This window comes from Chelonia mydas, chromosome 5 (genome assembly GCF_015237465.2).
Source record: "Chelonia mydas isolate rCheMyd1 chromosome 5, rCheMyd1.pri.v2, whole genome shotgun sequence".
In the NCBI taxonomy this organism is placed as follows: Eukaryota; Metazoa; Chordata; order Testudines; family Cheloniidae; genus Chelonia; species Chelonia mydas.
Window position 1 is genome coordinate 71,506,793 of NC_051245.2, and position 12,082 is coordinate 71,518,874.

The window sequence follows — 12,082 nt, forward strand, 5'->3', positions numbered from 1 at the left end:
TAAACAAAATAAATATTTATTTTGCAAAATAGCATTGTAGTATTCTTTATCCAAGTCAAATTAACACTAGTACAAAAGTTTGCATAGATTAGTCATTCTATTATCACTCCATCCAATTGTGAGACATCTTATTTGTTCAAATATAAAAAAACCTAATCTTTTAAAAATTGCTAACTATGGACACAGCATATGTAGGAGAAAACATGAAGGAAATGAGACCCAGCATTTTTGTTCATTAAAAATACTATTTCTTCCATTGTTTCCCCAAGTGACTATATTATATATGGTCTAGGGTTTAGAATAATGTGTAAGAATGGCAATTTTGATATAATTGTTGTTCCATGACATTATCTACAGTCACCTTTTTATATTCTCTTATTTCATTTTCAAATTTATGGGATTGTGGATGATATGCCAATTATCAAATACATACCATAATGAATACACTGCTAACATGACAAAAATTAAATGGTCAGAACTTGAAACCCATGTAATAATACACAATATTCTTCATAACATAAAAAAGTTTTATGAAAATTTCTAAGGACCCAGTTGGTCACTTTATTTGTATGTAATTCATCTTCCTGTATATGCAGATGTTCAGCTATAACCCTTGCCTCCAGGTTGGGATAGCCCTATGGGAAAAAATAAGGATGAATAGCTGGTCATTAAGTCTATTTTAAAAACATATAAATCTAAGTCTTTTTCTTACCTATGTGGAATATGTAAAAGTGGCTGCACATCTGTTGGTCCAATCTCTTTTGTGCGTTCCTCCCAACCCTTGGTAGGTTTGTACAGTCTAGATGGGTCCCTGGTTACGTGAACTTCAACCTGTCAACAATACATTGTTTTGCAGGGGGAGAGGGAAGGGCAGTTGGGCAGTCACATCAACTCTTGAAGCTGTTGGGTGTGAAGCTGCCTCCCATTCAGGCTACCCTGGAAGCTGCTTTTCTGAATGAATCCCTGGTATCAACTTGCTTACTTGTCTTCTACCTCTTTTGCATAAAAATAGAGTGCAGAATGTGCAACTGCATAACCTCCTGGGCAGTATACTAGTCCAGGTGATTAGATTGAAGATTTGTACTGGGAGATATCAGAAATGCCAGTTAATAGAGCTTTCTGGTTGATAAAGTGCCGGATAACAATTTTTTTTTACTTGTATCTCACCCACCTTGTCCCTCCTCTTTTTTTTTTTTTTGCGGGGGGGGGGGGGGGTGGTGGTGGTGGAGGAGTGGGTGCCTTTCTGATAAACAATGCATGGACAGGGGATTGATTAGATTGCAGCTGTATGTCTGTGTGAGAGTAATGCAGCAAGAAACAGGAGAGCAGCACACAGATTAAACAGCAAGGAAGCCCCACACTGAGTCAGAGGAGGACTTATAATGTGACCATGAGAAAAACACAGAGCGCTTTTCGGTAAAATGCTGGCTGGAAAACAGCTTGGAACTGTGACCAAAGAAACTGTTTCCTACTGTTTGATTCCTTGTGCATTCAGGAAAACCGGACTTTGTGTACATTCTTTGTAAATAAACAGGACTGCATCAAAGAAATACCTGGACTCCATTATCAATTTCTCCTAACAGAACAAAATTTGTAAGACCCAGATTACTGGCTAACAATAGGAAAAAACAGTGCCTTTCCATTTGTCACAAGAAATAAGTACATTGGCTAGATCAACAGCATAAGGAAGGTAGGAGTGTGCCTGTATGATAGTCCTTCCAAGAAATGCAATAAATCTCATTTGTAACAGGAGTCTTTGGCCCACATGGGGCTCACTGCAGGATTGATGCTTTTGCTCCATGTGCTTATGGACAAGAGCAGGGACAGTCTGTCTAACATATTTTCCCCCTCTCTTAATTCTTAGTAAAATTTGTGCAGGAAAAAGGTGCAGGATTGGAACCCTGAAGACTGACGTCTACTATAAATTGACAGAATGAGCAGCAGCTACTGGATGCTCAACATTTGTGAAAAACAGGCAACTTATTTTAAGTGCCTAAATAAGAATTAAGGTGCTTAACTTCAGGCATCCATAATTAAAAATTTTTGGCCTTGGTTCATGTGTGTTTTGATATCTTTATCTGCTTTTAAACCACTAAAGATAGCTATTTAAACACATTTCAAAAGGAAAATAAGTGTGTTCTTTTTAACAAAAATTATGCGCTTTTTCCACTATAAAAAGCCAAGATTTTTCCCATTCTGAGGTGGGTTGTTTATTATTTCGCCATGACAAAAAAATAATCTTCAGCTGTAAGGGGTCATTTGGACAGGAAAAAATAATTGCCTTTTAGAAGAAGGCAGCCGAAAGAATAAAGCTGTTAAAAAAAAATAAATTACCAGCATGAAGATATGTTTCATCAGATTATAACAAGAAAAATCAACCAATCAATTCAGTAAATATGTTAGTCACCTTCTCTCTTAACTTTGCCAGTCTTTTTTCTTTTTCTATTTTTTCCTCTTCTTTTGCCTGCTTTTCTAGAATCTTTAGTTCAAGTTTATGAAGATCCTGGAAAATATACCATGGATGAAATATTGAGCACTTTTGGGAATCAAAAAGAAAAATATGTTAAAGTACCAATAGGCTTTTCATTGGATCAGAATTTATTTTGAATGCTTTAGAAACCAAATGTGTCCTAGATTTCACACTGTTTTAAGCACAGAAGTGACCATTTGATCATCCAGTCAGACCTGTATATCACAGGCCATTACATTTCACTCAGATACCACTGTAGGGAACCCAATTATTGTAGTTAAGACTAAAGCATTTCAGTCCTCCAGACTCCGAACTTTGTGTACCACAGGCAGAGTACAGGACAAAAAAAAAAAAAAAAAAAAAAAAACACCAAGGCACACAATTAAATTACAAGGCCAGTTTCTGAAATTTACCTTTTGGAAACAAACCCTTGATATTGTACTGTTATATATTTGCAAGATATAATTTCCATTTTTGAAAACAAATGGTAATTAAAACAAATATTGACAATGGACTGGTCCCCCACCTAGGCCCCGATTCAGGAATATACTCAAGCATATACCTAACTTTAAACAGTTAATTAGTCCCACTGAAGGCAACAGGAGTACTCTTGTACTTTAACATTTGCTCAAGTATCTTGCTGAACTGGAACACTGAGGAAAAGCAACAGAACATTATTTCAGACAAAAAGATGAGCTGTTCCCAGGACACAGACAGAGCTATCTTCATACAGATGTAGTTTGTGAATCAAAAAGAGCTCTTAAAGTTGAAATAATTGTTATTCATAATTAACTCCCTCGTCTTCCACACATTCTAATACTATGTCTGCTCTGTACCACACATCCAGAAGATTTGAAACTCAAGTGAGGGATGTGATTACTCACTCGCTCTTGAAACTTAGAAATTGCTTCTGCAGCAATTCTCTTCCTCTCTTCCCTTTCAGCCTCCTCCCTCTTCTCCTTTTCAAGTCTTTGGAGCGTCTCCTGTTCCTCCTTCTGCCGAGTGTACTTTTCTAACAGTAGCTTCAATTGGAACTGGCGCTGGCGTTCCTTCTGCTGCTTTTTCTCTCTCTCTTCTTCCTCTTTCTGTCGAGATGCTTGTTTCATTGCAAATTCTAATTCTTTATGTCTTTTCCATTCTTCAACTGCTGCTTGTTGCTTTTTCCTTTCCTCCTCTGCTTTTTGCTTCTGAGCTGCTTCGTGTTGAAGATTTTCTGTCTTGAGCATTTCCTCTGACTTCTGTTTCTGCTTTAAGATTTCTTGTTTTTCTTGTTGCTTCTTCATTTTCCACTTTTCAATAGACTGCACAAGAACAATAAGAAAAAAATTCCTGTACTTCTTATAAAAATCTTACTCTTCCAAGAGGATTATTTCCAAAGGAGAGAATCAGGGGACAGAAAGGTGCGATCTAAGGAGAAGACTAGGAGGTAAGAACTCCAGAGTAGTAATTCCATCTCTGACATAGATGTCTTTTTACCTTGGCAAGTAGCTTACTATCTCTTAGTTTCACCACATGTAAAGTGTAAACAACTATTTATCTACCTATCTTACAGTTTTTGAAGTTTAATATCTATAATAATTTGAATATATAAAGTTTTATGGCATTCACATTGCTGCAGAATAATTATTAGGCTCCTTAGTTAACTAGAATCAGATGTTTTTCACTGTGCAAACATTTTTCAATTCTTTTTATATTTTTTATAAAATATAAAAAGTAAAACCAAATTTTTTCTTAAATAAATCTATGTTTATGCCAACTTATCTATTACCATGAAGGAGACCCAGGTCCAGGACCCTCCTCCAAATGTCTGTTTTCAGAACCAGTGGAGCCAACATTTGTTGCAACTGTTCTAGTCCTTCTCTCCCCGTCCTCCCCCCATATGTCTGTCTTGTCTATTTAGTTCTTTGGGGCTGAGACTGTCTACTACTCTGTACAGTGTTTAGCACAATGGGGCCCCATTTTTGGTTGGTTCTTAGATATGCCTACAATAAACATGATTAATTGTAATATGCTCAGCTACTGCACGCGGCACTCCAACATGTGCTTAGAGCAGGGATCAGCAACCTTTGAGAAGTAGCGTGCCAAGTCTTCATTAATTTAAGGTTTCGCGTGCCAGTAATAAATTTTACATTTACAGGGGGCCCCCCTGCTGGTCTGGGGTTCCGTCTGCCGCCCATGCTACTGGTCTGGGGTCCCGGCCGCTGGCCCCGCTCATCCACTGCTGGTCTGGATAGATGGAACCCTGGAACGGCAGCGGGCTGAGTGGGGCCGGCGGCCGGGACTCCAGCTGGCAGGGGCCGGCAGACAGAACCCCAGACTGGGCAGCGCGTGCAGTACATGGAACCCCAGACCGGCAGCGCACTGAGCCGCTCAGCCCGCTGCCAGTCTGGGATCCCGTCTGCCGGCCCCGCTCAGCCCGCTGCTGACCCGGGGTTCCGTCCATCCAGGCCGGCAGCAGGCTGAGCGGGGCCGGTGGCCGGGACCGTGGTTGGCAGTACCACTAAAAATCAGCTCGCATGCCGCCTTTGGCATGCGCGCCGCAGGTTGCCGACCCCTGGCTTAGAGCATCATCTGCTGATCATTCCTTAGAACACCACCAGCAGAGTGAAAATTTTAAAGAGAACTAGTTTTCTGCAGGAAAAAAGCTATGTCTGCCATCATAGCTGGAGGTGGATTGAAGAGGGTGAAAAGCGTGTGTGGCTTTTAAGAAATACACTTCTTTAAAATACAAACATACTTTGAATCTTAGAATTCTCTTACCTCTTTTTTTCTTTCCTCTAAAATCAGAAATTCTTGATACCATGTCTCATGCTGTTGAATATCCTCTTTTGTTCTTCTAGAGAGAAACTCAAGGGCTTCTTCTATATAGGATGGCTTTCCTTTATGTTTTGTCCATACTTTCAAAAAGTGTTGATGATCATAATCATCCCAGCCTCCTTGTCGTCCTCCTGTTTGCTGAAGGAACCTTTCAAATTCTATTACTTCTTCAGGTAGATGATTTTGCAGTGTTTTGTGTACTGGAATCCTACCTGATGGCAACTTGAAAACTCTTTCTATGGCTGAACTACCCAGTGCCCATGTGTCAATTTTTTTCTGTAAGGCACTGAGCTCATTAGTAGCAGTCTTCTCCGCCTTCATAAGCTCTTCATATCTAAGTAAAAAAAAAACAAACAAACAAACACACACTGATTTTTAAATAAAAGATCAGACAATAGCCATGAGTTCACTTGAAACAGACTTTGTGATTATTCAATTCCCAGACAAACACTATGGTAAAATGGGACTAAAGTTGAGATTAAGTATCACTAATTTAGTATAAAATAAATTACTGTAGAACCTCAGTTTTACAAACACCTCGGGAATGGAGGTTGTTTGTAACAGTGAACGAAACGTTACGGTTGTTCTTTCAAAAGTTTACAACTGAACATTGATTTACTACAGCTTTGAAACTTTAGTATGCAGAAGAAAAATGCTACTTTCCCTCCTTTTTAGTAGTTTACATTTAACACAGTACTGTGCTGTATTTGCTTTTTTTGGGAGGGGGAAGGGGTTGTCTCTGTTGCTACCTGATTGTGTACCTCGGGTTCCAAATTAAGCGTATGGTTGACTGGTCAGTTTGTAACTCTGGTGTTCATAACTCTGAGGTTCTACTGTATAGGAATTTTGTAATTATCCCCAAACTAAGCATTATAAACCCAGGAAAGTCAGAGTTAAGGTTACTCTTAAAAGAGAACTAGATGGAAATGCACAGTTGGGCTCCCGAACAACCATAATCCTTTCCTATATTGATGCCATTGGGAAGGCAGGGAGATAGAAAAGAAAAAAAAATGTGCGTTTAAAAATCAGTTTAATCTAATCCAGATCCCCACTATTGGAATGCCTTTACCATATTTCATGATACTACTATAGGTAATCTAGTCTTAAAAAGAAAAGGAGTACTTGTGACACCTTAGAGACTAACAAATTTATTAGAGCATAAGCTTTTGTGAGCTACAGCTCACTTCATCGGATGCATCCAGCTGTAGCCACAAGTACTCCTTTTCTTTTTACGGATACAGACTAACACGGCTCCTACTCTGAAACTAGTCTTAAAAGTTTGCTTTGAATATATGTTTACTTAAATGATTAATTACAGAAAAAGGAAATAAAGAAACAGGATGGAAAAAAGGAAGAGAAGAGTGATTTATACCATACATTTAAGTTAAGTTTTGTTTTGGTTTTGTGCGACTGATTTCAGTTATCTCAAGAACTGAAAAGCATGTAGAAACATACATTAGTCGCTGTTCTTCTTTAAAACCATTTATTGCATTTTCAGCTTCTTCCATCATTTCCCTGAGCTTTTCAACAACTACAAAAAACAGAAAGAGGAGTAAATATCAGTTTCCCTATAGCTTAATATAGCCTTTATATGCTAGACCAGGAGTCGGCATCCTTTCAAACAAGAGCAGCTTACGGACGCGGGCAGCGCACGGAGACCCGCTGCCTCCCTCCCCCCAAGGGGCATGCAGAGACATGCCAGCAGCCAGCCACTTCTGGGAGTGGCATGGGGCCAGAGCCCTGCTGCGCCGCCGGACTGTGAGCTGCCTGTGGTAAGTGCCTCCCGGCCAGAGTCTGCACCTCGCATCCCCTCAAGAAACGGATGCCCGCAATGGGGCAGCCAAAGAGTTGCGTGTGGCTCTGGAGCCACAGGTTGCCAACCACTGTGCTAGACACAAGAAAATGTGACATTTCTTAATAAATTAACATGAAGAATAAAGATATATATCAAAGCAGGCAGTTTCTACTTAAAACATATACATCCCATACAGCCTCTACTTCATACACATCCCCAATGGGCAAAACAATCTTTTACAAAATTAGTGACAAATATGGATATAGGTAAAATTGGATTTCCTGAAATGAAACTATGCTACAATAATGAATTAATAAATAACTGATGATACAAGGGAATTCTTTATTTGTATTGTTAGAGTATTCTATTCGGAGTAGATATGCTTTTATTCCTCTTCATCCTTCTCTACCAGGAAACTTAATGCTGGTGAAAAGAATGTGACTGAGAGCCTTAGTTTCCAATCCTACAACTGGATGTGCAAGGATGGGCCCTTACAAACTCATGGAGTCCTGAAGAGTGGAAATATGTGAGTATCAGGTGAAGTCAGTGGGACTCCTAGCAGGTATACAGGTCTGCCGGCATGCTTCCCATGTGTGCATCTTGGGGTGGGGATAGGGGGGCAATTGCCCCCCAAACAGAGGTGAGGCATGGGGGGCACATGGGGTTACGTGCCACTGCCCCCCTCCCTTCTAATTTCGGAAAATGCAGAGCAGCCCAGCTCTGAGGCTGCATCTGGTCTCGGGCTCCACTGACTCTGCAGCTGAACCCAGCCTCCTCGGTCCTAGTACAAGTTGTGCTCCCCTTCTGTGTTCTGGGAGCCTTCCTATTTTCTGTGGAACAGTGAGTTCCCACAATGGGGCTGGGTAAGTGATGGTGGGGGAAATGAGGGAAGGGGGGTTAGTGGAGGAGGCAGTGGGGAGGGAAGGGAGGTGGAATAGGGCAGGGGGAGGGGAATGTGGGAATAGGGGGAGGGGGATGGAGAAGAAAAGGGGATAGGGGAATATCAGGGGGAAGGAGGATCCTGGCATGCGGCATCCCCTCGGCAGCAGCTGGGGCTCCCCCATTAAGCAGGCCCATCGAACCCTCACCCTAACATGCCCTACCCCCCTACATCCGGACCCCTCCGACAAGCCCCCCACACCCAGAGCCCCACCCCACTGAGCCCCAACCAGCTGCATCTGGACCCCCATCCCATCAAGCCCCGCTCCCCCAGCCCCCCCCTCGCCAGCCCCATCTCTCCACACCCAGACCCCCCCCCCCCCCCCCCCCCCCGCGAAGCCCAACCACCATACCTGGATCCCCTGCAGAGTCCCATTGCCCCTGCACCTGGAACCCCCACTACGAGCCCCTGTGCATCCAGATCTCCCACTGTGCTGCCCACACCCAGACTGCCTCACACAGAAACCTCTCACCCCAAACCTGGATCCCACCACACTAAGTCCCTCCACACTTGGATCCTGCTGGGCTGAGCCTGCCTACCCACACCTGGTGCACCTGGCACAGAGGGGCAGAGCCCCGGGGTGTTTCTGGGGCAGGCCCAGACTTTGCACTGTGTTAGGGTCAGATGCAGCCTCACTGCCGAGTCCCTGTACTGGGGGAGGTGGGGGCTTCGGGGTGATCTCCCAACACAGTGCAGCCAGTGGCCTGTGCTTCCCACTGCCATGCTGAAGCCACATTTATTTATTGACAAATAAAATTTGCAGAATTTTAAAATTGTGCACATAATTTTTAATTTTTTGGCACATAATTCCCTGAGGAGTAACTGATTTAATTAACCCAGTGGAAACCCTTGTGTGGACACACTTATTTCAGAGTAAGAGGAGCCCATTCTGGATTATCTTGAAATGATTCCCAACATAAGAACCAGCTTTCTCATGTTACCCTGCCAATGTGCCTCAGTCTTGATTTGGAGAGAGCATCTCTAGGGGTGAGACTCTTAGGCTTTGTCTAATAAGAAAGTTATAGGATAGTACTTCTTCACACAACACAGTCACCCTGTGGAACTCTTTGCCAGAGGATGTTGTGAAGGCCAAGATTAAAATAAGTTAATGGAGGATAGATCCATCAATGGCTATTAGCCAGGATGGGCAGGGATACAAAACCATGCTCTGACATGTCCCTAGCCTTTGTTTGCCAGAAGCTGGGAATAGGCAACAGAGGATAGATCACTTGATTATTACCTGTTCTGTTCATTCCCTTTGAAGCACCTGACATTGGCCACTGTCAGAAGACAGAATACTGGACTAGATAGACCATTGGTCTGACCCAGTATGGCTGTTCTTATGTTCTTAACTATAGTCAAACAATTAAAAAGTGATTATCCCCTGTGGTCACAAGGGAGTTCACTGATTTAACTACCTTTGTTTTTAAAACCCAGTCAGTTAAATTGGTACAATTTCTCATCAGACAAGGCCTTCATTCAGCTTCATGTTTTTTCAATCCTTGGCATCCTTGTTGATAGTTTAGCAGAGAGGCCAAGGTAGATGCAGACATTTGCAGATAGAAATTGAGTTAGATCAACAACATAATTAATGGTTTCAGAGTAGCAACCGTGTTAGTCTGTATTCACAAAAAGAAAAGGAGTACTTGTGGCACCTTAGAGACTAACAAATTTATTTGAGCATAAGCATAATACCTTTTTCCACGGAATGCATCCGATGAAGTGAGCTGTAGCTCACAAAAGCTTATGCGCAAATAAATTGGTTAGTCTCTAAGGTGCCACAAGTACTCCTTTTCTTTTAACATAATTAATGTAAGCCACAAAACCTTGAGCTGGTGACAAATCTTGGTCTCTAACCTGGGTTACATTTGTGAACTAGTAAGCTACAAATGCATGGCTCTCTGATTACCAGTGCCCCAAGTGTTTCACTTACCTAATCCCCAAAGTGTGCTTTACTCATTATCAACAGAATATTCCAGTTTATATTGGTACAGATGGCCTGAAAATGTAATTCCCTATGGCCCTTGCTCAACGTCCTCGGCCAACAGATGGAAGAGAGGCACGCGACTGTATCTAAGTCCCAAAAATATACTCATTGCACTTAGCATTACAGTACAGTTCAAGCAGAAGGACATGAACTTCAGCACAGAAGGTACCCCACCCCCAATAGGCTGCAGGGTCCCAGCCAGTAGCAACAGAAAATAAGGAGTTCCACTTAAAGATGATCTCAGGTTTTCCTGACATTTCCAGCCTTTCCTGACACTCCCCTCCCTTCTCAGATTCACAGAAGGACAGGCAGAAAGGACATCCAGAGCCTGCACTGATGGCACAAGCAGAGACTTTCCCTGCAACACAATTATCCAAGAAAATTAAACTTTTGTCTATAAAAGGCAAGTATTTCAAACTTCATCAACAAGACTTACATTCTGGTGTAGGCTTCACATCTTTCAATTGTCGTTGAAGTCTCTTAACATTATTGTGTATTTTTGCTAGTTGTTGCTGGATTTTCGCTTCTGTGGAAGAAAAATAAGTTAATTAGTCGTGTTAAAAGTTGAATTATACATCAAATTGAAATTTCTTGCCCTTACCCACAAACCTCTAAGTCATGTAGCCCCGACATATCTGGTCTGGTCACCTTTCACATCTTCTCTGACGCACCCTCCCATTCCAACAATGATGCTAGCAAAAATGTCAGTATTCATCTTCATCATCTTCTCAAAGAAGCAACTCCATCCATTCTTTCATTCTGCCCCTTGTGCTGGGAACACCAGTTCTGACTCTGTTTGAATAGCCACTTCCCTTGCCCCATTCAAATCCCTCCTACTCACCTCTGTCATAAAGCCTATAAAATGTGGAGGGGAGGATAGCTATCCTTAACAAACAAAACAGCACCATCAAACTGTGCACTAACTTTACTGAGGAATATGATCTTATTGCTATCTTTGCCCTTCTTTTCCCTGCTTTGTGTGTTTAGTTAGACCCTAACATCTTAGGTCATGTTAGTTTGTATGCTCTTCAGAATATGTAATGTGTCTACAGACGCTCCCCGACTTACGTAATCATTCCATTCCGGAACGCCTTGTGTAACTCGAATTTTGCGTAAGTCGGAAACACATACCCGACCATTACACCAAAAACAAAACAAAACAAAACAAAAAACCAACCTCTCCTATTTCTAGCTTACGGAACTTTTTCCATAAGTGCGGATTTGCGTAAGTTGGGTCTTGCATAACCCGGGGAGCATCTCTACAGGGCCGTTCTTAGGATTTATGGGGCCCTACGCAGTATTATTAAACTGGTGCCCCTATGCCCGACGGCAGCCTGAGCTCGCAGCCTGGTGGGGGCTGGGGAGGGACGAGACAGCAAAGGATAACGAGATGCCCGGCCCGTCACATGGTGGTGGAGAGTCACAGTTCCCTGCAGAGACCCCCTGTACCCTCTCCCTCATGCAGAATGGACATGCAGAAGGTACCTAATTAAAAGCAGTAAACTTGAGAATAAAAAAGGTCAGTCACAGGTTTTTTGATATGCTCTGAAGTTTATCAGACATTTATTTGCAAAAACTTTGTAGTAAGGGCGAGTCAACTGTCCTGCTGAATACAACATTAAATATTATGGAATACATGATGCAGCTCTTCTCTGTTTTACATTTTCTTAATCAGTATTTCTAAGCTGATTTTATATTTTAAATGTACTCTTAAGCCTTCATAAAGTAATCATTCCAGATGACTACATATTTAACTCACTGAAACAAAGACATTATTTTAAATTAATCAGTCACAGAGGTTTATAACAATGTTCATAACAATGTTCATTGCTTTTAGAAAAAGGGAACACTAATTTACTTTGTGTGATCTCCATAACAATAGACATGTTTATGAAATTTCACCAACTTTAAAAAATGTTTCCAAAGATTTGAGGCATAACAAAGGATTTTATATCTTACTAAGGTACTGATTTTGCTGGAGGGTTCTCTTAAAACTAGTTCATCAGATAGTCAGAAGTAATGAAAGAGAAACTCTTTGTCCAGCTATCTGGAAGAAAAGCAGTTTTGTCCCTT

General features: G+C 41.6%; 1 protein-coding gene and 1 long non-coding RNA gene across 11 annotated transcripts in view; one reads left to right on the top strand and one right to left on the bottom strand.

Moving 5' to 3' along the window:
- Window positions 1–12,082, bottom strand: part of CCDC112 (coiled-coil domain containing 112) — a 26,682-nt gene continuing 14,600 nt past the window's right edge. For 4 of the 10 annotated variants that reach the window (XM_043546357.1, XM_037901561.2, XM_037901566.2 and 1 more), the window contains 6 exons: window positions 10,446–10,535; window positions 6,743–6,818; window positions 5,231–5,621; window positions 3,355–3,771; window positions 2,408–2,503; window positions 1–635 (listed from right to left, as the gene is read on the bottom strand). In XM_043546357.1, coding sequence (XP_043402292.1) covers window positions 465–635; window positions 2,408–2,503; window positions 3,355–3,771; window positions 5,231–5,621; window positions 6,743–6,818; window positions 10,446–10,535 — 1,241 coding nt within the window. In that variant the 3' untranslated portion in view covers window positions 1–464. Of the gene's footprint in view, window positions 636–712; window positions 832–1,207; window positions 2,313–2,407; window positions 3,772–5,230; window positions 5,622–6,742; window positions 6,819–10,445; window positions 10,536–12,082 lie in introns of those variants that run through there. The other 6 variants (XM_037901562.2, XM_043546358.1, XM_037901564.2 and 3 more) reach the window with 5 other exon arrangements.
- On the top strand, window positions 3,763–10,435 carry LOC119566532. The gene is made up of 3 exons (XR_005225696.2): window positions 3,763–3,896; window positions 7,495–7,608; window positions 10,302–10,435. It is a non-coding gene; the product is annotated as an uncharacterized LOC119566532 (long non-coding RNA).